Source organism: Rhipicephalus microplus, chromosome X (genome assembly GCF_043290135.1).
Source record: "Rhipicephalus microplus isolate Deutch F79 chromosome X, USDA_Rmic, whole genome shotgun sequence".
NCBI lineage: Eukaryota > Metazoa > Arthropoda > Arachnida > Ixodida > Ixodidae > Rhipicephalus > Rhipicephalus microplus.
In genome coordinates this window covers 160,143,404-160,168,579 of record NC_134710.1, presented here as the reverse complement: position 1 = coordinate 160,168,579, position 25,176 = coordinate 160,143,404, and the positions used below count along the sequence as shown (strand labels likewise).

Below are 25,176 nucleotides of genomic sequence, written 5' to 3'. Positions count from 1 at the left end.
AAAAAAAAGAATAGAAATGCTCGCGTGGTTCCGTATAAGTTAATCCAGAGTCCTTGAACAATCGTACTAATAAAAAAAGTGTTACACCCGTTTTACATCGTTACGTTCTGAAAAACCAAGTGTGTTATACGCCATGTTCCGTATCTAAAATATTAGGATGATGTATAAACTATTAAGTCGATAGTGTGCTTCTACCCAGTTATTACGGCGAGTTTCCTTTAACTTTTAGTGTTAACTATCTGTCTTCGTTAGATAACCACGCAATTTCGTCTTACCGACAGGTCTTTGAGGTCCGTCGGAATGTAAGGTGTTACGGTGATTTGATGCATTAGCATCAAGGTAGAGCCATCACCTGCATTTTTTTTCATGAGTTTTCTATTTTGTGCCTCGATCCTCCCGGCAAGGAGTGGTAAGGGGGGGGGGGCTGTGATTCCTACTTGCTGGCGTCCCATCCCTCTCAAGAGTAATATATTTTTTAATGTTTTCATCGCGACATTGTACTTTACTAAACATCTCTTTTTTCCCCTTGTATTTCTTCAAAAACCTAGAGGACGCTCGAGCTTCGCCGTCAAGAGCAGAACGCGATAGCGCAGCAATCGGGCCCGCATCGCTTTCTCAGTTGCCAGCCCGACGTCGCGGTTTTCGATGCATGCCTCAACCGCACGGAAACGGACATCTGTGCTCGTACCACTGGCCGTTTCAAACAATCTTAGAAGACCTACGGCAAGTATGCTTGCTAATTGTACGCCACTACGTCATAACTCATCCCGTTGCGAATCATGGGAAGGACGGCCCACTACGCTTCACGTAAGGCTACACGCGAACCCGCACTGCTGCTCACTCTGTTGATGCTTTTGTTGAGGATATTGATCAAACATGTCTGAGCACTTTCTAATTCGTGGGCCTTTAAAACACCCACTCGTGGCGAAATTCGGGTGTTTTGACGCGTGGCACGACTCAACGCTTCTGTGATGAAACATCGCATGCGCATAGACGGGTGTATGCAGGGTTCTCCTTCAGGAGAAGGGGGGAATGAAGTTTTGTCGTAGCGACCTCCTCCCTATTATGTGAATGTATCGGGCTCACTTTCCGCCCCCCACCTCTCACCCCCCTGCCCTCCCCCTAGGGGGCAGTTTCCTTAACGCATATGTATACATGCGTTAAGGAGACTCCCCCCCCCCCCCTAAATGACATTACAATTTTTTTTTGTCGAAGCTGCTTCAAGCAATGGCGTTGTTTGGTGGCAGTACCCTTGCTTGCCACGCAGAAGGCCTGGGTTGGATTCCCACTAGTACCAAAGATTTTGATTCATTTATTTCATTTGCATGTTTCTCGCAATTAACGCAATTAACGCCGATACTTCGCTCAGAGTCAAAACCAACGACGCCGCAACCGACACCGACGACGGAACTCCCGCGGAACGAGCTGTTTAACACCGTCGAGTTAATATTATCCACATGAGACGATGAAGAGAGCATCCTGACAACAAATTACATTTCGCTTACATGCACGTATAGATTTAATACGTCCAAGGCTTATAGGCTCAATGACAACTCAACCAACTCAGGATCCTAAACTTCTCTCTCATAGGTAACTCGAAATGCTATTTTTTGTAACTTAACTCTTAAATAACAAAGGTTAAGTAATGATCAAGTTTGTTTTGATGATTATAGAATAATTGTTGGTTTTATTGTGTACGGTTAAAAAAAACGCGCAAGACCTCAGGAGTACGACACGTGAACAGGTGCTTTCGTGCGATCAGGTGCATACGTGGCCAGAATTTTAAATCGAACTCGAACCCCGCATGCGTATTGTGGCGAAACAGGGCAAACAAAGTGAGTAAAAACAAACAGGGTACAACGCAACCTGTATGTGTCCTCTATATCCTTCGTCCCGTCACTTGCACTTGAATGTACCAGGTGTCACACCACAACTCCGTTGCAAGTGGCTCTTTTAGAGCTTCTTAACCATCAGACAAGCAAGAATTCATGATAATTCTGCAGCGTCAACAAAATTTTCTGCATCGCATACAGGCGTGCGTATTACCGTAGAGACGCGCAGAGGGTACAGTGCTATTACGCGGATTGCTGAATTATGTCTTAGTTGGTTCAGCTCTTATTATGCCTTAGTGGGGTTCAGCTGAAATTGAGGACGACGCGGCAAGCGATGGAAAGGAGGATGATAGGTGTAACCTTAAGAGACAAGAAGAGAGTAGAGTGGGTCAGGGAACAAACCAGGGTGGAGGATATCATAGTTGAAATCAAGAAGAAGAAATGGACATGGGCCGGCAATGTAGCACGTAGGCAGGATAATCGCTGGTCATTAAGGCTAACTGACTGAATTCCCAGAGAAGGCAAATGCACGAAGGGGAGACAAAAAGTTAGATGGGCTGGTGAGATTAAAAAGTTCGCAAGTGTGACGCGCCAACGAAAAGCACAAGATTGGTGGATCACGGGAGAGGCTTTTGACCTGCAGTGGGCGTAGTCAGGCTCATGATGATGGGTAATTCTCTGCTTCGCAAAGTGATGATAACTATGGCGTAGTGGGCAACTCGCAACTGTGCTGCTATGCAGTAGTCGCCGTAGGAGGGTTTCAATGTGTTCCATGAATGTTACTGTGACTCTGCGGCGCGTTTCGTGCAGGCATGGCTTCTTTAGATGCGAAGCAGCTCTTTTACAAGCCTGTGTAATGCTGTCCCTCCGTACGAACGCGCCGCGCGCCGCAAGTGGGTGTTGGTGTGGTGCCAAGTAGGTCACGCCGCCGCTCGTGTTGATGTCATGCTCCCTTCGCAGGGCGCACTGACGTCACTCACTTTCTCGACTCCGTCCGTTCGCCCGCAACACATGCCGCGACCGCCACTCACTATACCGTTGACTTGTCGGTTCACGCGCAATAAACCTGACGCGCGCCTAACTTACGCGTTGAAATATGTCTGTACGTGTCACAAGACCTGCGCCAGCCATCGCTTCAAACGAATCTTCCAGCGCTCACCGCAGCACCCGCATTAGTGCCGTTCAACCCATGTCGCCACCTGTGCGCAACGCTGCTGCTTCGTATCCCATCAGGATTCTCTCCGGGGAGACGGTCCTTTTTTTTAACAGTGAGAGCTGTTATGATATCACAAGGGTCGTGTGCGCCATAGCTGTCCCCGCTGCCGCTGCCGGTGCCCGTAAGCACTATCGCGCTAAGTAAGGAAAATTAAGTAAATAAAGACCACCACGAAGTTAATGGCATTCGAACCTAGGTCTCCTGCGTGCCAGCCTAGTATTATACCATAGAAGCACGCCGGTGCTTTGAAACTCCTTTGAAAACTCGCGTTAGGCAGGCTTGATGTGGGGAAATAATCACGTTATTAGGAGTAATAAAGCGTTATCAAACAGCAAAGGACAACCAGGCGTCACACAATGCAAATTGCGTAACGAATGGGTTGTCGAATGCTCTAACCCATTAGAAAAGCTTCAAGCATAATTTTTATCGTCGTCAACCACATCATAAAAATTCCACAAAATGTGTTGCAAGTGTGTAGCGGGTAGCATGCTTCTCCGAAGAATGACGAAGGGTGGCTTATAGTGGATGCCTCCCTACAATACAAAAAATTATGATGGTTAATGACGTAGTTCGTACCTTGCAATTATTATTATTATTATTATTATTATTATTATTATTATTATTATTATTATTATTATTATTATTATTATTATTATTATTATTATTATTATTATTATTAGCAGAATACGTACGCTGTTGGTTGCAATCAACCGTCAAAGCTAGCGGTGGTTCTAGTATTATGATGAGGTGGTGGCGCATTACATTAGGATTACCTTATCTATATGTAAACAAATTCCAAACAAAATGAACGTGTATACTTTCCTTTTATACATTCTAAAAGGCACGAAAGTCGTCGGTTGGACTCTCATCGCAGTCAAGAGGCAATACAGTGGTGGAATGCAAAATTAAAAAAGTACCCAATTTGTCCCACGTTATCACGAGCCCTCCCTTATGGCCTTTCCATGCGCTAGCCGCACAGCCGCATCGCACGTGCCGGCACACCTGCCGCACCCAGGCGGAGGGTGAAAGAGCGTCGCCAATTGGCTTAATTGTCCCCCGCTTGCGTGCGACAGGGGTCTGGGCAACGTTACTAGAATAGCTATTCTAGTAACGTTGGGTCTGGGCACGTGCGTTGCGGCTGTGCGGCTAGCGCATGGAATGGCCGGGCTAGGGATCATGTGTGACAAATTGGGTACCTCTTCATTTTCCCGGTTTGTTCCCTGAAAGTAGAACCGCTTTCTCAATGCATATGTGAAGTGGTCTTCGACCGATAATCGCTGCTATTTCGTACAGCGATCTCACTCAAGTACGCTTGTTTTCGAAAGAGAAAGAAACGATATAACCGGCCAAGCGTGGACTGTTGAGGGAGCTTTCTCTGTTGGCCTTGAAATGTTTGCGCACACGCGTTGCTTTGCTGCCATTTCTAGAATCGACTTCGCGATTTTCAAATAATTAAATAATTATTATCACAAGTAATTTTAGAACAGCTAACAGCGTCAGATGTCTCGTGTGTTTCGGTCACGTATCGCCTCCATCCACATCTGTATCGCATCCATGAATTCGTCGCCAGGGTCACGTATCACATTCATTCATCGCCAATTTTAACGCTGTCGCGTTAAAATTGCAACCCCCTCCCCCTAGGTTCGTTACTAGTGAGCGAAAAATTATAATCTTATGCATTATCAAAAAATCGAGAACAATGCAAATAAAATAAACAATAAAAGAACCTTGGAGCAGAGTGGGGACCATAACCAGGATTGTTGTGGTCCGATTTGGGATCGCACCCGGGTCGTTTGCGTGGCAACCAGATGTTCTACCGCACTATTGTGAAAATAGTGAAACGATCTTTCTGTGCTTGGAAATGCAGTAAAGGTAGCTTTCATGCTTCACAAACACATGAGTCCTGTACATATGCTTCGCAGTACAACATGAAAGATCACTGTAATAATGCATGTTCAAGCATCCTTTGTTAGTGGGTGTCAGATTATGTGATTATCATAAGGGCTTCTTGGTTTAAAGCCGTTACCCCAGCGCGAAATGCACAGACGCTACTGCGCTTATTCCCTTAAGGCCACGTAGTAGGTGCATAGAAAATTCGAAAAGGTTTCGTGCACTAAGTGTTTGAAGTACGCAATACGAACAGGATGTTGCTATCGCGTTCAACTCCTAAAGGCGAAGCTTTGGGGTCCCCTAACTTTGGTATTGTGATTCGATGATGATGGCGGTGGCATTCATTTCGGTATAGCACAAAAAATCGCAACCAACTTGCCCGGCGCATTACTGTCTTAACGACGATGGTTAATATTCAAATGTACTACTATTACCACCACCACCACCACCACCACCACTACTACTACTACTACTACTACTACTACTACTACTACTACTACTACTACTAATAATAATAATAACAATAATAATAATAATAAACAATATCTTGCTAGTATTGATTGATATTATCGCACACAGCTTCAGTTTGAATTACAGGTGTTAGTGCGTATGAACCCCTGGAAGGACCTCATGTGTTTTTGACGTGCCATACGCTGGATGAGGTACCCAACTTCAAAAGCGCATCGGAAAAAAAGGAAGGGGGCGGAAGGTCAGGATATCCGAACATCGGCCTCGTATATTCACGAGCATGCATTTACATCCAATGTTTCATCTTCAGTGACCCGCTGTCAGTGCTTTCTACGGACCTCACCAGTTAACGGAAAACACCGCGAGCACAACACGGCTGCCTCCGTCGTATCGATGAGTGGCGCGGGGAATCCCTACCCTCCGTGGCGAGACCACGTGCATCACCGGCTACATCGGGGTCAAGCCGGCCGGCTCGCCGCCGAGCGCGGGTCCCGGCGGAGAGCTCTGGTCCCGTAGGAACATTGCGCGGAGCGTGAGCCGGGGGAGAGAAAAAATAATAATAACGTCACCACCACCGCGGCCCCCGAGGCATCCCGTCTGACGGGTCCTCTCGCCAACCTAGATTTCCCTCGCCCCACCGCCACTCATGGTCGAGCGCGACGGCCGCACTTGGCCCGTGCAGTTCCCCGATCACGCCTCGGCCACACCAGTGACCGTGCGTGGCACAGGACGTGTTTCGCGTGCGCCACCGCCCGCCCCAACGCTTCGCCCGACGGCATGCTTGAAGCGCTACTGCGCTGACACTTGTTCCTCAGCACAGCACCCATCCACCGTCACCCTGACGCGCAAAGGGAACCGGAGAACCGCAGGTGAGCTGCCACCGTCCAGGACAGCCGCTCCGTGCACGGCACCCGCGGCTGGCGTGGCTATAGCTTAAGGGAACTGACAACGAGAACCCTTAAGGTATAACCGTTATTTCCGTTTTAGCGAATGTTTAGGTTGCATATGCTTCTATATGTCTCTCTCTTTTATTTTATCGTATTTAACATTTCTGTTTACAACGCCTTACTTCCCATCGCGTCGATGCGGAAGTGAACGGACGAGCTGTCATTAGCCGGATTTAACTGATAGTGCGTACTCAAGGGACCTTCCGCCCTAGTCCGCAGTCTAGCGGCGCTTATAAATCATGCACTACGACGAACACGAATGACTTTCCAGCTACACGATGATCAAACCGCATATCGAAACAGAAGCCTGCACCACTGAGTGTGTTGCTCATAACAACACTCAAGTGTGCGCAGCCGCGCGCAGTATTTTTGTATTACGCAAATGCGTTTCGGCAGTGTATATGCGGGCGAGCTAAATGATGGACTATGGCCTATAGAACATGCTTCTTGAGAACTTCTGCGCGCGTGTGCGCAAAAGCTTTCGCGTCGCTGTCAACATGCGTTCACAGACACAGGCAGCGAGTCAATAACGGGACCACCGTACGCACGATCGAGGTGGGTCAGAGAGCAGTGATTCGTGTCATTAGGGCAGCAATCTCGTGGGTCGTTCACCTCTATTCAGAGACCATGAAATCATCATGTCGCACGTACGCCGCACCGTACGTGACAACTTTTTTTTTTTAATTTCTACCAGCAGCTCGTTAGTGCTTCTGGTTCTGGTGACTTTATTACTATAGCCGCAAGTTCGCGAAAGGTCTGTGCATGAAACACTCAGTTTTGAATCGCCCCGACACCACACGTGCTGAATGTCGAATTCTGGTTTGGGACTAAACATGTTCGCTGTTCTCAAATGCGCCGAACGGTTGATAACGAAAAAAGCCCTGGCGATCGCGCAGCGGCGTTACGGTCCGAGTAGAATGGCGAGGTACACCTCCTTGCCCTGCCGCCTCTCCATTCTCTATTTTTGGCGCTCACGGCATGTATAGTGGAGCACGAATTGCGCCAAATAAAAGGGGTCATTCGCCCTGGCGCCTTAGCTCCGGCACGAACCTACTTGCCGCCCCCCGATTCCCGCTCCACTTCCTTGACCCGCGCACTCCCGTGGTGCGTGGTCGACATCGATAAAGACCCGCAGGGCAGAGAGAACAGTCCGGCTTCCCCCCTGATCTCACCTCCTCGTGACCACAGATGCGCTAACGGCGAACCGCTATGGCATACGGCTGCGAATCACGAACTGGCTTTGGTTTTCCATGTGTCACGTGCGCCTTCCTATGGGTCACTACCTCCGTTGGCGCAGCAACAGTATCGTCATCTATGTTCTGACTGATGCCACTGATTACGACGGAGTACGTACACGTACGTGCTCTATTTTATACGAGTTCTACAAGCTTTTTATGAGGCTGCATAAGGACATTTTTGAAAAGAAGTTGGGCATTAGAGATGCTGTTGCGTTAACGCGCCCGTTCCGCACCACTTCCATGTCCAGTCGCAGACTCAAACAAGGCTTATGGGACAATACGCCTACACGTGAGAATAAAAACAAATATCAATAGCGACATTGATGTACTGCGCTGGCGAAATTTTAATCTGTTTTTAATATAATTTTGTGAACAGCCAACGTGACCTCCAGAACTCGACAATGTCAATGTTACTCTGTTTTAGAAACGTGGTAATCAAATCAAAGCTTTGAGTACGCATACGTTTCGGTTTATTGCCAGCTATGTGTCATATACGCTAACCACTATGAGTTAGCGTTTTGGCCTTTGTTCTTCTTGCGCATCCCAGCCGCTCCTAAAACTTGTTCGTTCATATCATGCAATATCCGAGGGCTATTCTTCTGCGTCGATACAGAGGATGTAGTCTGTGAAACATTTGCGGTGCACTTACGCAAACCAGACGAATAAAAGGCCTGGTTATTAAATCTAATCTGACTGCACTTCGGTGGCCTTGTTCAAAGCACAAACTCAGTTGGCGTCTAGAGCATTCGCAGTGGCTTCAACGTTATTTGTTTGAGGCCCCAAAGACCATGGATGTCCTTGTTGTGAATGTGTTGATTAACGAACCACTCAGAGCTCATACATATATACCGCAACGCAACGGTGTCTGAAGGCATTCAAGATTGATTCATATGTGGGGTTTAACGTCCCAAAACCACCATATGATTATGAGAGACGCCGTAGTGGAGGGCTCCAGAAATTTCGACCACCTGGGGTTCTTTAACGTGCACCCAAATCTCAGCACATGGTCCTACAGCGTTTCCGCCTCCATCGGAAATGCAGCCGCCGCTGGCTGCCGGGATTTGATCCCATGACCTGCGTGTCAGCAGCCGAGTACCTTAGCCACTACACCACTGTGGCGGGGTGGCATTCAAGACAAGCGACATACCTTAGAAAGTGTTCTACACGCCGCAAAATGTATAGATTTGGTCACTGGATTTCAAGACAATAGTGTGTCGCTTCATCCCACGCAGAGGACGTGAGATCAGAATGTTGTAATCTGTTTTTCTGACACCAACGTTTAATTGTGGGGAGGCTTGATGCGAAGAGCCAGTGACTACCCGGCAGACAGAGCCCACCATAGTGGGTACCAGCCAGATATAAGGTATAAGCAGGCGTAGTAATACCAAGCCAGTATATGAAACTACGACGATGGGGAGAGTTCATGAGACCTGAAACTACGATGCCAAAAATAATAATAGTAATAATAATGAAACAGACGCACAAACATTGAAAGTGGTCTAAATTCTTTTCAATGTTATTCGAAAGGATAGGTCATCATTGCGTAAAATATGACGAGGTAAAGAGTATGTAATATATTATACACACAAGATTGGAAGGAAATGCTGATCACATTAGAAAGCGCGAAAAATGGCACGTAGATGACGTCATCGTCCAGGTGAAGCAGTTGAAGGAATTCGAAGGTGAATTGTCTGGCCTACGCAGTAGATTAAGAGGAAATTTTTTTTACTTAGAACTGACCAATAAAGACGTAAGATCAGACATATTCTTTTTTTAAATAAATATAGTTAAAATTATCATATAACTTTAAAAAAATGCAAAGTCTTGGCTGATTCCCCAGTGTGGGTATGTGCCATAGTGTTGGGGAAACAAGCAGCTTGACCCCACATAGCTCCAGTATAAACCTGAAGGATGACGGAAGAAGCGGTGTGATCCCTTTTTGCGTCGTCAAGACCGATATTAACGAGTAACTTGCAAATAAAGGTAAGGAATCTTTCCACTCTTAGAGGACAACGGGGAAGCCACAACTGCAGTAGCAATGGCAGATAGACTAAGCTTATGTCACTCCAGGCCAATGAGGTATTCAATCCGATTTATGGCAGAAGGCATGCAATGAGAGATCAGTATCTCAGCGCAAACATTTACATGCACATCTGAATTGACCGACGCAGCCATGTATATAATCAGATCCCAGATAAAATGTAACCGAAAACCCAGAAACAACATCTACAGCGTCTTCAGTAACATAAACCTTATGACAGAATGCCGATATTAGAGAAAGATGTGGTTCGAAATGCCTTCAGAACTAAGAACGCCAGGAAAGTACGGCCGGATGTTCAAATAACTTAACAATTAAGAAAAAGGACGTTTGCATTCTCCTTGGCGAAACCAAACTGCTGGGTAACAATTGAGCCGCACCATTTTTCTGCACTGATTGCACCTCTTTGTGTTCAACGCGGGAACAGGTTTCTTGACAGATGGTTGTCCACTCCACATTACTGCAGCGGGAAAACTTGTCGGAATGCATACACAACTTTCCAAAGGCGTGCGGCTTGGTGTACGTCGACCAGGACGGAGCGCCGTTCGACGTGTATGCAAATAAGCTTATGTTCTGATGAGAGGTGCCTCCGTTGTTGACCCGCCAGTGCTGGTCCAAATGCCCCGGCCCGTTCGGTGTGGAGCAGCCGTGACTGGTGACCCACTGACTGCGCGAAGCTTTCTTTCGACTGGCGCCTGTCAGACGTCCCGATGGGAGTTGACTTTCTCCCATGGGCCTGCCACAGGTACCCACTTTTGCTATACAGCGACTAAAACCCTCCCCCCGTTCGTCTCAGACTCGATTTGCGCTCCTGTCACGCAAAATACACACATGCTCTCCCTGCAGTCCTCCTCCAACGAACACCTGCGGCGGCGCTGGCAGAAAATCTGCCGTACGGCGCCCTTCCTGGGTCACGTTTCCTGCCTGAGAGGCTGCGCTCTACGTCTTCGCACATGCCGCTCTGCTTCATGGACTAGCAGTACTCTCGAAGGCAAACTTGCGATATACACGCATCGAAAGCCTGACCGGCACTGGACACACCTGCTGCCAATCTCAAGGGCCAAGCAGGCAATCCTGGAAGGAAGCTTCCGAGATCGGAAATGCGGAAAAATGACTGTCATAGTGCCTATTTGATAGCCTGTTGCCTAGCATTCTTTTTTTTTTTTGTCACCCATATACCTGTTATGTCATCATCTGCCCTTGATAAACTCGTCCCTCAATTCCAATGCTATGATCAGCTATAAATTTACCAAATGAATGTTTTGTTTGGTTGTTTTTGTCGTTGCCGCCATCGTACTTTACGTACGGTTGGGGGGGGGGGGGGGGGCTTTCATAGGAATACATGAAATAATGGCCTGGGAACTTTTGACACCCCCCCCCCCCCCATACATTGCATTGCAGAACGAAGGCTTCTCCCAAAAATCTCCGGATTACCCTGCCTTGCACGAACTGATTGATCTTAATTCCTACGAGCTTTTTAATTTCGATAGCCCCTCCTTACTCTCTGCCGGCCTCTGTGCCGTTTCCTGTCCGGTGTCCATTCCGTCATTCTCACCAACCATCGATAATCTATCCTACGTATTAGGCGACTCGCTCAAGTATATTAACTACTCCTGTTTTATTGTGATAGCAATTATATGGACACTCTCGGCTGGATTTTTCCGTCGGATATGTATACTTATCTATATATAAGAAAGCGCAAGAAAGAGAAATAATTCAGAAAAAGACTCTGACGCATGGAATCGAACGTTTGACCTCTAAATTGTGAGTGCAACGCGTTAGCCACTGAGTCACGAAGGAGCACCTGTGCGCAACGCACCATACTTTGCCCCGCGGAGAGAGCACGCTCACTCGTGCGCTCGCTTATCCTGTGGTGGGGACAATCGTGCGCCTTGGGCTTTCACTGGAATGATTCTGTTGCAGTTACCGGGTGCACAAAGGTCACTACACTCGTTGCACAGTCTCCGTTTGCGAAAAGGACGCGCTTTTCAGACACAGTGAAGTAACAACTCCCACGCCGATTCGCGTTCATCTCTACCTGTGAGTACGTTTCGTGCGTCATTTGTGCGTGAGATACGCTGGGGCCGGGGCACGTTTCGATCTGCCTGTCATTCTTCACGTGTCCCTCCAATTTGTTGCTATCGCGTTCTTTGTTTCGCCTTTGCGGCAAAGCTGTGCCTTTTTTTGTTCTTTCTATTAATATTACGCCTATCAGTTATGCTTCAATCGCGCACAGCGTGGTCCCTAATTCATTCTCGAGTCTATTTCCTATCCTCCGGGTTTCTTCCCCGTATCTTAAAACATATCGTAAAACGCAATGTTAGTACACCTATACCAATTTATAAACAGTGTAAATTGTTCATCATAATTTGGGAATGTCTGCCGTATGTGATCCAGCCGATCCCAAGATACCCAAAGAGCTTGTTTTGTCTTTTTGTTTGTTATCACTAAATACGCAGTATAAGTATATGGAGTTCAATAGCGTCAATGGCGGCGTCTCGTCGTTAGGCGAACACGTTTAATTTTGTTTTCGTTCTCTAGCTCGAGTTTTCTGTTGCTTACTTTTTTTTAACTTTAACCTGGAACATTCTTGTGAAAATAACTTCCCAGGCTGCTCCGTAAACTTCTTCCGTAAGCTTGCACTGCGCGTAGCGAGCATTAGTGTACGAATTCGGCCACCTAATCGCCACCTGGTAGAGCGACTTGGGAACCGCAACATCGCACCAATCTCCAGAATTGTTTTGCCACTTCGACTGTGGCCAGCTATAGGAGAGAAAGTTGGCGGGCCAGCGGCACGACATAGCGTGTAGACCTATCCGCAACTAAGCAGGAACTAATATAGAGTTTTCCTCGCCTGGCACAACTTCCTATTCGCAACTTTTCCTGTCAACGAATTTCCCTCCTTGGGCTTTCTTTCCGATTGGCGAAACGGATTCAGCGCTTGCAAGGCTTGCGCTATTTAGGTCCGAGAGCTGCGTGCTGTACACGGAAACGTATTGATTCCTTATAGCTATGGTTGTACCAAGCATATCTCGACCGTTGTATTTCGACCGAACATCTTTTTCGAGGCAATTGATGACCTCCAGCAATAGCGCACGGCTCCCCGGCACTCCTAAATGCGCGGCTTCTCATTTAAAAATGTCGGCTTCCTCATGTGCTTCTGTGGAGGTGCTTTGATTGATATCTGGGCTTTAACGTCCCGAAAACCATCATATGATTATGAGAGACACCGTAGTGGAGAGCTTCGGAAGTTTCCACCACCTGGAGTTCTTTGACGCACGCCCAAATCTGAGCGCACGGGCATTTTGGCCTCCATCGAAAATGCAGCCACCGCAGCCGAAATGCAGCCACTGCTGCGTTGCTGCTATTTTGGGAATGTGTCGTGGAAATCTTTTTTTGATACACCACACTTCTGCGATTCGAGGTTGATTAATGTTATCGTGTCAATATTACGACATTACAGCGTGGTTTACTCATTTTTTATTCAGCAAACATATCAAAATAAGCCGGGGCGAATGTATTCGAGGTATGTATTCCATGCAGGTTCTTCACTGCAGGCATTATTCTTATGCGCACGGATGCAACATCATAGTTGCTGCAGCTTTGTCTGGGCGTGCGCACACTCGTCCCATATCACCCGGCAGCCTGCCCTTTCGCTCGTTTCAACGGCGCGCATCTCGAAACGATGCGGACGGTGCAAGATGTCACTTCTGTAGTCGCTGTGAAGACAATGAAAAAAGGCGAGCGCTAATGTGACGACAGCACATCATTTGCGGGTTTCGGCGTTCTGCACATAGTGCACGTTACTCCTAGGCGATCCGCGGCGTGATCACATTTTGAATGTCGAGTTAGGCAATCAATAAGCTCAACCGTGTTGCCTTTTGCGCTCTCATTCGCCGAACTAACGCACGTAGTAATACTCGGTCCAAATATGATGTGTCTATGAACATGCGTGAAACCACCAAACGTCCAACAGCTGCAGAAAAGAGCCGAGGAAGAAAGGTGAAAACAAACTCGGTTTATTAAGGATAACTCCTTTATTAAGGCTGCTGTGTTAGTGCAGTGGTTTCGATGCTCCGATACTGACCCGAAAGACGCATCTTCAAGTCTAGTCGCGCATGCCGTATTTCGATAGAGGAGAGATACTTGAGACTAGTATACTGAGTGGACGTTAAAGAACCCCGACTGAGCAAACATTCCAAGTCGTTACTTTGGTGGAGCTCTATGTCATATCTATATAATAAAATTTATTTCTCTCTCTATATCGTGGTTCTGTCACGTCGAGAACCCGCACTTATTATTGGTAGGAGTCGAGCCTCGACCCAAGAGTTTCTAGGATTCGAATTTCAGATATTAATGTGTCACCTTATACTACGCAGCTTCGCTTGAGAAAAGCTGAGAAACTGCATGTTTTCCGCGCTGCATCAAGAAAGAAAGCGTATTGCACGGCGCACTCGAGCCATGCTGTTACATTAGAGGCATTTTTGCCGCTATATTATCGCTCGGGAGTACCGGTGCTTGCACAGCGACTACAGAAGTGGCACCTTGCGCCGTCCGCATTGTTTCGAGATGCGCGCCGTTGAAACGAGCGACAGGGCAGGCTGCCGGGTGATATGGGACAAGCGTGCGCAGTACGCGCTCCCGGACAGAGCCGTGCAGCCGCCAGATGGCGCAGCGACGCGCCTCGGCACGCGCTCCCGTGGTCTCTAAAATTATGCACTCGACTGTACGTGCGTGCGTGCGTAGATAATGTGCCGAGTGCCTAGATTATGAAAGGTAATTTATTACTCTAAACTTGAAGATTTTTTTAAGGTGACCGTTTGGAGAGAACGGTCTGCCTTAGGTTGTTAAAGGACGACGACAGTACACCTTATCACACATCACTACGCTCTAAGGAAATGTTGAGTGTTTAAATGATAATACGGCCACACATCTATATTGTCGTCATCTGGCTTTCTCGCGTTTCCTTCCTTGAAATCCCGGCTCTCACCGCTTCCCTATCAAGAATTCTGTGTCACGCTGGTAGCGCGCATGCCGGTCGGGAACGGGAAGTGCCGGCACTGCGGTGGTAACAAAAGGAAAGTACACGAGTACATTTCGTAAATTATTGTGAGCCAAAAACTTTCCCCATACTCGATTTGTTTAGTTTTTTTCGTATAGCGTACATATAACTTGCTCTTGGAATAGTTAGTAATACGTCGTCTTGAAAATTAGATGCCACTTGACTCCCTCATTCACACACTCACGACATTCGACTATACTCAAGTTTGTGGGGCACGTTCGTGTGCGAACGAGGGAGCGCCAAGTTGGGCCTATTGATGACGCCACTGTACACACACGCGATTTTCTCGGGGGAAGCAGGGCGTTTGCTGCCTCGCTCGTGAAATCTGCATGCCTCCAACTTATTTCGCTCCGTTCTCAAGAAAACGCCGCTAAAATGTCCCCGTTTCGACATTAAAGTCCCAATCAAGCTCGAATCGCAGAAGGATGCTCGATTTCCGGGAAACACTCGCAAAGTGTTAGTAGCGTATATGGAACGCTGTATATGACAGTGTACAATTTCGAATGACGCAGTGTATGAATGCTCGAAAATGAGGTGTACTACCCTGAAAACACAGCCATTCGCGAAACATTTTGGTAACACCTCCTTTAACATGAAACGACTAAGGGCAGTACTCATATGAGGAAGATCGCGAACTTGTCAATCAATCATCTTGCTTAAGCCGATGCACCGACCATATGGCAGTTCTGCGACCACGCACAAACAATGGTTTTCAAACAATCTCCAACTGTCTTCCTTCCACATTAAACAAATATAAACTAAATGCGATGAAAAGATACGTCATCTTTATAAAAAGGCATCGTGTCGACTAATTTTACGAGTATCAACCTAGTTTCTGTGTTTCTTGAAAATATGTGTTGCTTACTGAATTTAGTGTCTGAATTTTTTTATCGCTTTGCTTCGTGTATTCCTGTTTTATTATTGCGACAAGTGAGAATTCTTGTTAACGTTGCTGCTGCTGTTATTGGTCGAGGAGAGGGGACCAGTCAAGCTGCCTATATGCAACTTTTATCCCACCATCCTTGCTGTTTAAACATGTTTTGTATCTATGTACCAATAAATTTCACGTCACTTCAGTTCAACTCGTATCTAAATATAGTGCTGCAAGTCTGCGTTGACCGCGAAGAATATTCCTATCGGCTCAATCGGTGACGTTTTGTTTTTTATGGCATTGTGTTTTGTGCACGCTTTACAAAGGCGCTGAAATGCGTGTGCATGAAACCCAGAAGTTAATCCGGCATTTGTTTTTTTTTTTTTTTTTTTTTTGCGGGGGAGGGGAGGCAGGACTGGGGAGTTACCAGAAGGCGGAGATAAGAGGGGGGGATAACATTATGGGCCGCATCGCTACAGCGCCTCTAATAGTGTGTGTTGAACGAATTGGGCGTTTTTATACACTATTAATTGTCTGTAATTTGGCGAATATCCCACAAATTGGCACGGACTGCGTGCGAGCAGTCCACGTAGTTTCAGCCCGAGCCCTGTTTTCTGTCAGGCGCAACAAACTTCAAACTGTTAGGTGCCAAGTGAGTGATGCTGAGCAGGCACTCATATACACGCCACTACATTAGCACCTATTTGATATTTTCTTTAATTTATGGACTACAGTCTGCAACACATACAGGTGTGTGAGTCTACCGTTTGCTGCGCGGGATCGCCTTTTAACATTTCACGACATCTGTAGTCACTACCGCCTTGGTCGTTTATCCTTACCGCCGCTAACGTCGAAATCCATACGAAGGCGCGAAGTACTGTGGCGACAGCTGCAGACTCACACCTTTCCTTCTCCTTACATTCTTCACCTCATGTACCCTTCTCTTTACCCGTCCTCCTCCTGTAAATATTGCCCCGCACAGAAAGCAAATCTTAATCATATCATGTGGGGGTGCCCTAAGCACCCCCCTCCACCGTCCCTTCGAAAACTAATTAGTAATGAGGAGCAGTGGGAGGCTGCCATGCGCAGCTTGAAACCCGACGTCCAGGAGGCCATCCTGGGTTGGGCAGAGAGGGTTGCGGAGGACTATCGAGCGTAGCAATCTCTCCTCATCTCTCTTCCATTGCACCTTTCCTTTACAAAGGAAAAATAAAGTTTATACCTACCTACCTACAGGTTATGCGAAATAACTCTCTGTCTTGTCAGCCATGCATGGCACGTAGTGTGCTGCGTTTTGTGTTCACTGTGCGATGCTGGTAAAGTGTAGTACACTTCAAATTTCAGACTTGGAATGCGCATATTCACCTATAATTTCTTCCCTAACTGTTAAAAGCAACAAGTGCGTTTGGACCTGTTGCTGTTTCCGCCAGTAACAAATAGGAGAGCTTCGTACACTAGCTTTAGCAAAACTTAGGGAAATATGTGAAAGAAACACATAGATAACTTTTTGGCAGTTTAAATAAATGACATCCAGTCTTGTATGCAGGTTATAATGTTGCCAATATCTAGGGGAAAAAAAAGGGGGGGGGGCTGCATCCTATTTAGATCCGGCGCCTATATCAATCCGGCATACTGGGAATCCGGAATTTTCGTTAATAGAACTGGCATGGGATTGTGTGCGCGACCAGCAAGTACAACATAAGTGGTTATGCGGGATCGCTTGAATTTACATGCAGCCAGCGTTACGGCAGACATAAATATATGTACAGTCACGCTGACAGCGATTTTTTTTTTCACTTATACGTGGTCCTAATCCGCTGACTAGCCCGTCCCGCACTTGCTTACTACTTGAGCGCCCATCTTCTTGGCGGAACAGTGCAGCGCCACTCTTTAGGGCCACCACGGAGATCCGCTGCCATTGTAAGGCGTCTTCGAGGAAAAGAAAACTCGCTCTTCTTGCTTTGAGCAGGAAAACCCGCCGCGAGGGGGTGTGCTACTTTGAGGAAGTTTCCTGTTCTTTCGTGTTTTTGGCGCTGCCGTGAAGCAGGCTGCGGCTCGTTGCAGCGCGCCCGACTTTGACACTGGCGGCTTCGCTTGGTTTGCTTTCCGCGAAGCTCATGCAGCCGCGACCTTGCCTCGTGTCGACAGCTAGTTCTGCATTTCTACCGCAATCTTTGCACTTGTGTGAGCATGCAAGGGGTGAGCGGGAAAGAAAAAAAAAACTGTGTGAAGGATTGTTTGTCTACGCAATAACGCGCGATCCGTATGCAGATCAGATGGCGGGAAGACCAAAAAAAAATATGTTACGAAAAGTGTGAATCATGACACGCCGGGGCGAGTGGGAACAGGTTAATCCAAGCCGTCACTTTAATAATTTCTGGAGTTTCACACGCACAAAAATTACAATATGGTTACGAAGCTAAAGTGGATGCTTTGGCGTGTTGGTACGGCATACGGAAACAAAATAGCGTGAACGGCGGAGCACCAGTGTGCTCAGGGGCGGCGCCGGGGGGGGGGGGGGGGCAAGGGGGGGCCGGAGCCCCCCCCAAAATTCTTGCCTGCCCCCCCTATGCCCACCCAAGTGCCCGGAAGCATATATTGAAAACCTAGTAGGAGCAGAGCTAGCTTGCCCCCCCCCCCCCCCCCCGGAGGAACTCACTTTACGTGGTTGCCCCCCCAGTAAAAGCATTCTGGCGCCGCCCCTGAGTGTGCTCCTTTTTCTCGTGCTCCATCGTTTGCGCTGTTTTGCTTCAGGTACGCCTTATCGGATGGCCCCATGAATGTCGACCAACTGGGGTTCTTTAGCGTGAACTGAAATTTATTTATAAAAATGAAGCTGAATATTTGAACAGGGAGAATAAAAATAAAACGGAACGCTACATATTAAAACATGGAGAGGACGAACTCGCTTTGTTTATGTGGGTTATGATATGAAAGAAGCACGCTCTAATAGGGGAAAATTGACTCCTGGATAAACACAAAATATGACGAACATGACTACACAGCAGCGCAGCCATTCGTTTGTATTTGTCGATCGCCAACGCAACACCAAGCGGTCAAACCAGCCAAACCGCGCTTGCGGCGTCGGCGTGATTGGCACCCTTTCTCTCCGCGAGCTCTCTGCCTGTTATTGTGGCGCACAGCTATCACCATCATCACTTACCTGCTCTACTGCAGCGCCTCCTATCAGTCTAAAGCGTTTCGACATGGCGGCTGTGTGTGGGCAGCGGCTGTGTGGGTCAATGTGGTGCTCTGGCTCGTTGCGTGGTCGGCGCGGTGGCCAGTGGTGTGCGGCGAGTTTTGTTCTAGCGAACTTCAGGACTTCTAGGCCAAATATGTGTTCTAACTTATATACGTGCAGCAGTAAGTTCAGTACAATGCAAGTGAGACGTGCGACCATTCTTCCTGGCTCGAAAAACTCCGGCACCAAATCAGGTGTGCATGTGTCAGCTGTTTTCAGTGACATATCTTGTTGATTGTAAAGAGCGTACAGGTAAGCCCGTCACTTTGAACACCTGTTTAAGTTGAAGACTTCTTTGGAATGTGCTGTTGCGAAGCAAAACTTAGTGACCTTCACTTTCTGTTGTCATGACAGTTGATCTTGAACAATTTCAAAGCTGCAGTTGGCGTTGCGTTAGAAACACGTAGACGTTAGTTGGGAAAAAAAAATAAAACAAGACGTTGTGGGTGTTTCGTGTTGCGTTACTTCTGAGCAGTCGTGGCGGCTTTATTTGAACGGGGGGCGGGGCATATGCAATATGTAGTGCGACAGCCTTTTTTTTTTTTTAATCTTGAGCGCGCGAGCGTCGACCACCGGTTCCCGGAACAGCGTGGCAGAAGACAGCTGCACAGGACTGTTCATAGCGCGCATACGTATTCCCGTTCACTTCGCCACCGTACTTCGTTATACGGTGCCTATCGACGCTCGCGACTTCAGGTTCAAAATCTGGGTGGCTTTACCACTTTATCAGGTGGTCAAAATTAATGTGGAGTCTTTTTTTTTTATGCGCCGTCCTTCGTAACCCGCTGTGCAGTTGCGAGACGTAAATCCATAACTTATTATTTCTTAACTTTCGGACATAGCATCGCGAGGGCCTATCGAAGTCCTAATCAAAACTATTTACAGTGTGATACAAATGCGGGCTATGCGATGTCCTATAATTGCGCTTCTGGGTTCACATGACATTCCGGAAAGTTGACGAACGACAAAGAAATGCATGTCGCGGGCGACGCGACGATTGCGTTCTGCATTCACCGTAGTCGTAGCGGCCGCGATGCAAAAGGTTGTTTGTTACCACTTGGCAGTACACATGACATCACCCACCCATAGTCCCAGCAGCTGTTGGCTCAGACATTGATATGATTATACAAGTTCAGTGCCCGTCATTATGTTCAACAGCGAGAATCTCAAGGCATGCTTTTCCTAGATTTATTGTCGGTTTGCTTCAGGTTCTGAGTCATTGTTAATAGTTAAGCATTTTGGAAACGCCCTACTCCACTATAACATAGAACTGTGTGGTGCTTTGTTCTATTGCAGCCATGTCAGCACCACCATGGAAGGAGGCAGCCAGCCTCATCGTAGTTAGCCGTGCACCATTGCGAGATGTAGTGGGAAAAGACTTGGCAACGGCTATGATGGCCACCGTGTGGAACAACCAGACTGAGCGTGTGTCACGCTGTGACTACCGTGTGCTGATGGTGAAGCGTTCAAGCCTGAGCTCGTTCATGGCCAATGCTTATGTGTATCCAGGTGGCCTCTGTGAGCCATGTGACTTCTCATCTGATTGGTGGGAGGTGTTTGCAGCTGTGGGTGCCACAAAAGAAGCACTTCTCAGGGATGTCTGCAACAAGGCTAAGGGTCCACGGCCTCCAATGATTACAAAGCCCATGACATTGTCTCACAATCAGCTCAGTTCTGAAAACCATTTGCCAGGTGACTTGGCTTACCGTATCTCTGCCATTCGGGAGACTTTCGAAGAAACGGGAGTCCTGTTGCTGACGCAAGCTGCCCCCGCTCGCGGTGAAGCTATTCTCGCAGATTCTATTAGTGAAGGCATAGACACAACACTGTGGCGTCAGCGGTTGCGAGAGGATCCTGTGAACCTGTTGCGCATGTGCCGGGAAAATCGTCTCTGTCCTAATGTCTGGGCCCTACATGAGTGGTGGGACTGGTTGACACCCATCTCGGTGGGTCACCGGCGTTATGACACCATGTTCTACATATGCTGCATGGATAAGCAGCCACAGGTGGTGCTCGACCAGAGTGAAGTCATTACACTGAAGGTAAGGTGTACTAGCCATTTGTAGCGAGCACTTCAATTTTGTTTAGCCTGACTGGCTGTGTAGCAAGATATATTCCAATCCTTGTGTTCTATTGCGTGTTAAATTTCTACAATATATTAATTTAAATTGGTTGTCCATCTCTGCTTCACATTTTTGTTAACCAATCTAAAGCTTTCAAAGCTGTTAACCATAGGTCACTCATAGTATTTTTGTCTTGAAAAAATGAGATGGAATAATAAATGATTGCAGGAGTATTGCATGCTGAAACTGGGATACAGTTATGAAACACACCATAGTGCTGGGCTTTTGACTAATTTTTAACACCCATTGTTCCTCAATATACACCTCAATCTAGGTACACAGATGTTCTTTCATTTTGCCTCCATCAAAATGAGGTCACTATGGGCGTGAATCAAACCAGTATGCTCGAGCTTAGCAGTGCAAAAATCTTAAATAGTAGTGCAGTAGATCATCGGCAGGAGTTGGACATACAAAATGTTTTTTTTTTGTCAACATTTACATTTGGGATTCGAAGAGTCGAAAACCGCAGTCTGTCTGGGAAGGAATGGAAGATGACAGGTCTAACATTATGAGATGGAAAGACAGCAGAATTTATCTGAGAAATAACAGGGGGGTTACTAAGGGGAACAGCGCAAAAAACTGGACGGAGAAAGATTGAACACTCGACACAAGCGCAAACGAACAACTGTGTGTAAATTTTTTACACCTGGAAATATATAGCTGAAAACAAGAACAAAAACAGTCACGTGCACATAAGAGGGAAAGGGGAAAGATAATCTGCCACGAGTTGAAAAGTACAAGTTAACTACTCAAAAACAGTATATCTTTTTCCGGGAGGGCGAGTGAAGGCTCACTGACGCACATGTTCCCTTTCATCTTGATATGAAAGCCTCGTTAATTTCGTGCTGTCTTGTTACGATAACTTGAGAGTATCTTGCATTAATGAAAGAGCGGGGCGCAGCCACACAAGAAGCAATGGGCTGCCAAGGTGCTGCTTGTTGAAGTCCTGAGGTTATTTGTGTGCTCTCTCAGGTGGTCATTCAAACAGTGACCGGTGTGTCCAGTACTCACAACTTTCACAGATGATGGCGTCCCCAAGCAGCATCAGTCATAAGTGTCGTTTGGAGAATGCCCACACAGTCAGCCCATGCCATCGTACAGTGGGCCTTACATTGGCAGTTTGCTGGTACTTTATATTTTATCGCTGGAAATTCTTACTACGGTTATTATGAATTCAGTAGTGAACTACCGAAGTCGGACAGGTACTGCGAGTCGTAGTAGCTAAGATTTACTCTTTGTTGTTTGCTTGCTGAGCTAGAAGAATCACGAAATATGTTGGATGTCGCTGTGCAGACGCCGTGCAGTCAAAGGCAAGGTTTCCTGCGTTGCACGAGCACGGCCACTTGATCTTCCCCGGCCGTTGCACGAGCACCGTTCACAAAGCTGCATGTGCATTTCTTCACACCGCAGCAGACGATATGCCCGGCGTTTAAAACTACTTTTCCTTCAATACCCACCGCACACGCATTTCTCAACATGCAGTGTGGGATATAATACATGCTAGAGTTAATTGCCTTCTCAGCAAAGCCTTGACAACACGGTGGCTGCAGCCAAAAATACCACGCAGTTCGAAGTGACGGGCACACCGGCGGCGGCTGCCGGTGCGCCTGCTACATGATCCCCCAAACGACAGCTATGTTGGGCTTGCACTGGCGCCCTCTCTAGGCGGTGAAAGTTGTGAAAAGGACAGATTACAGGACAGCGGAATGTCGTACACTATGTTGCTCACACACGCAACGTACTGCGTCCTGTGTTTCTTGATGCACGCATGCTCCTTGGAATTGTCATCGTTCACTTTCTTGCAAAGGCGGCCGAGCTTACGATGAGCTGAGAAAACGAGTCTCGGGCCTGCCTTGCTTACAATCTGCTTGAGTGCATAGCTTACACAGTGTACATAAGGGATGACAAAAATTTTCGGTGTTTCCTGCGTTGGGCGTGTCCAAGAAGATTGTTGGCAAGGCAGGCGTGAGACTCGTTTTCTTAGCTCCTCATAAGCTCGGCTGCCTTTGCAAGAATGTGAACAATGACAATCCCAAGGAGCATGCATGCATCAAGAAACCCAGGACACAGTACGTTGAGTGTGTGAGCAACGTAGTGTACGACATTCCGTTGTCCTGTGGTCTGTCCTATACTGGACACACAGGTTGCTGCTTGAACGACCGCCTGAGAGCACGCAAATAACCTCAGGACTTCAACAAGCAGCACCTTGGCAGCCCATTGCTCCTTATGCGGCTGCGCCCCGCTCTTTCATCAATGCAAAATACTCTCAAGTTATCGTAACAAGACAGCATGAAATTAACGAGGCTTTTCATATGAAGACGAAAGGGAACATGTGTGTCAGTGAGCCTTCACTCGCCCTCCTGGAAAAGGATATACTGTTTTTGAGTAGTTAACTTGTAGTTTTTGACTCGTAGCAGATTATTTTTTGCCTTTCGCTCTTATGTGCACATGATGGTTTTTGTTCTTGTTTTCAGCTATGTATTTCCAGGTGTAATAAATTTACACATAGTTGTTTGTCAGTGCTTGTGTTGTGCATTCAATCTTTCTCCGTCCCGGTTTTTGTGCTGTTCCCCTCAGTGTCATGTACCAACTGGCCCTTCAATAAACCTTTCGAAAGGGGGTTGGTGACATTGTAATTGACATTAACCAAAAAGGAGTGTGGACCTGGGCAGGCCTTGCATTGCATTGTCCAGGCAACCTATCATCAGTTACAGCAAGGAAATGAATACTAAGTGGTTGGAAATGCTGACGAGGGCGTAGGTAAATTAGGCAGGTTGATGAAATATCATTAGCTGAGACTACATGAGGTAAATTGAACATCATTGGCAGAGGCCTCTGTCCTGTAGTAGATAAAGAATATACAACAAATGGTTAATGTATTGCATGCTGTCAGCTCTTGTGGTGCAGTGCTAGTGAAAAAGGCTAGCTGCTGTAAGAATTTATTGACGAGAAAAGGGGAATCTGTACCGGATTGCTCTGTAAGTGGCACTGAAAACTGGCCAACAATCGGATTGTTTAGTCTTGCTCAACTATACATCTTAATTCAACAGGTCAATAAGTCTTGTAAAGCTTCTGGAAGGTCCGGTGATTTCACATTGTGCGTGGCAACCTTTTTTTGTGTCTATCAAGGGAGTTGACTCCTTGTAATCAATGTAAAGGGATTAATTCTTCATGTAGGCATGCATTCAGGGCATCAGATAAGATAGCATGAGCTTTACTCAAGTCTTGCATGTCTGATGTCATGAACTTGTGGCAGTTTCAGGTTAGTACATTGGAATTTTTAATGAACCAGCTGCCACTGCGTCCATAATGTACAAAATGCCCGAGTTTGTTGTAACGCACCAGTTCCTATAGAATTTTTCTCAACTTTTTTGTGAATAGTAAAAGTGTCTTATCTGGTATTGAAAATATTTAATCTACCGAAATAGTTTAACCATATGCTTTATTATACCTAAGTATACATTTTATGGAAGTTGTCTGGATCCCACTAAAGTAAATGCCCATTTCACCTCAAGCCCTACGCTTCTTAGTCTGTTATTCTGGTTTTTATTAATTGTGCAGCTTTATGAATGGTTACTCGGGCAATATACTGTAGTTCATAAATCAGCAGGTGATGTTGTATCTCTTGAATAAACACTATGAAAGTTGCAACAGGTATTAGGTAAGAACAACTGATAGAATAATATAATAAAATATGTGTACATTGTTTGACGTAAGGGCATTGGCTGTTCAGAGCGCCTGTGACATTCGAAATGCCATGGTAAAAAAATTTTGTTGTAAAGGTCACGCACTATAATGCTCTTCATATAGTCGTGCCAAATAAAGCTGTCATTATGTAGAGGGTCTTGTTGTGGAGGTGTTAAACTGTATTGGTTTTCATCTTGAAGCCGTTCAGTCTTTGAAAAACTAATGCAGTTTACTTTTATTAATTCAACGTCGATGGCACCAATGAAAGTGGTTGAACTATATGACGATAGGAATTAAGCAAGAAGCGAAGAAAACATACTGCTGGCTAGTTGCTAATATTTGCCTTAAATCAAACATGCACCCAAATTTCATCTGTCCAAAGTAAAAATTTTACATTAACATCACATGAGAGCACCTAAGTTACATAGATATTGAACATGCACCCATTTAACCAAGAACACCATAGCATGTCTTCAATTTCAGCCATAAGGTATACAGAAAACCAGCAAACTTATATCTTTGCAAAGTGAAACTCATCTTAGGCTGCATTTTATTGCTGTGGA

General features: G+C 46.6%; 1 protein-coding gene across 3 annotated transcripts in view; it reads left to right on the top strand.

Annotated features, from left to right (window-relative positions):
• Positions 1-6,080: 6,080 nt before the first annotated feature.
• Positions 6,081-25,176, top strand: part of LOC119177083 (acyl-coenzyme A diphosphatase NUDT19) — a 31,139-nt gene continuing 12,043 nt past the window's right edge. Inside the window, exons 1-2 of one of the 3 annotated variants that reach the window (XM_037428465.2) lie at positions 6,081-6,275; positions 20,100-20,845. In XM_037428465.2, the coding sequence (XP_037284362.1) occupies positions 20,102-20,845 (744 nt within the window). In that variant the 5' untranslated portion in view covers positions 6,081-6,275; positions 20,100-20,101. Of the gene's footprint in view, positions 6,276-18,739; positions 19,056-20,099; positions 20,846-25,176 lie in introns of those variants that run through there. The other 2 variants (XM_037428463.2, XM_037428464.2) reach the window with 2 other exon arrangements.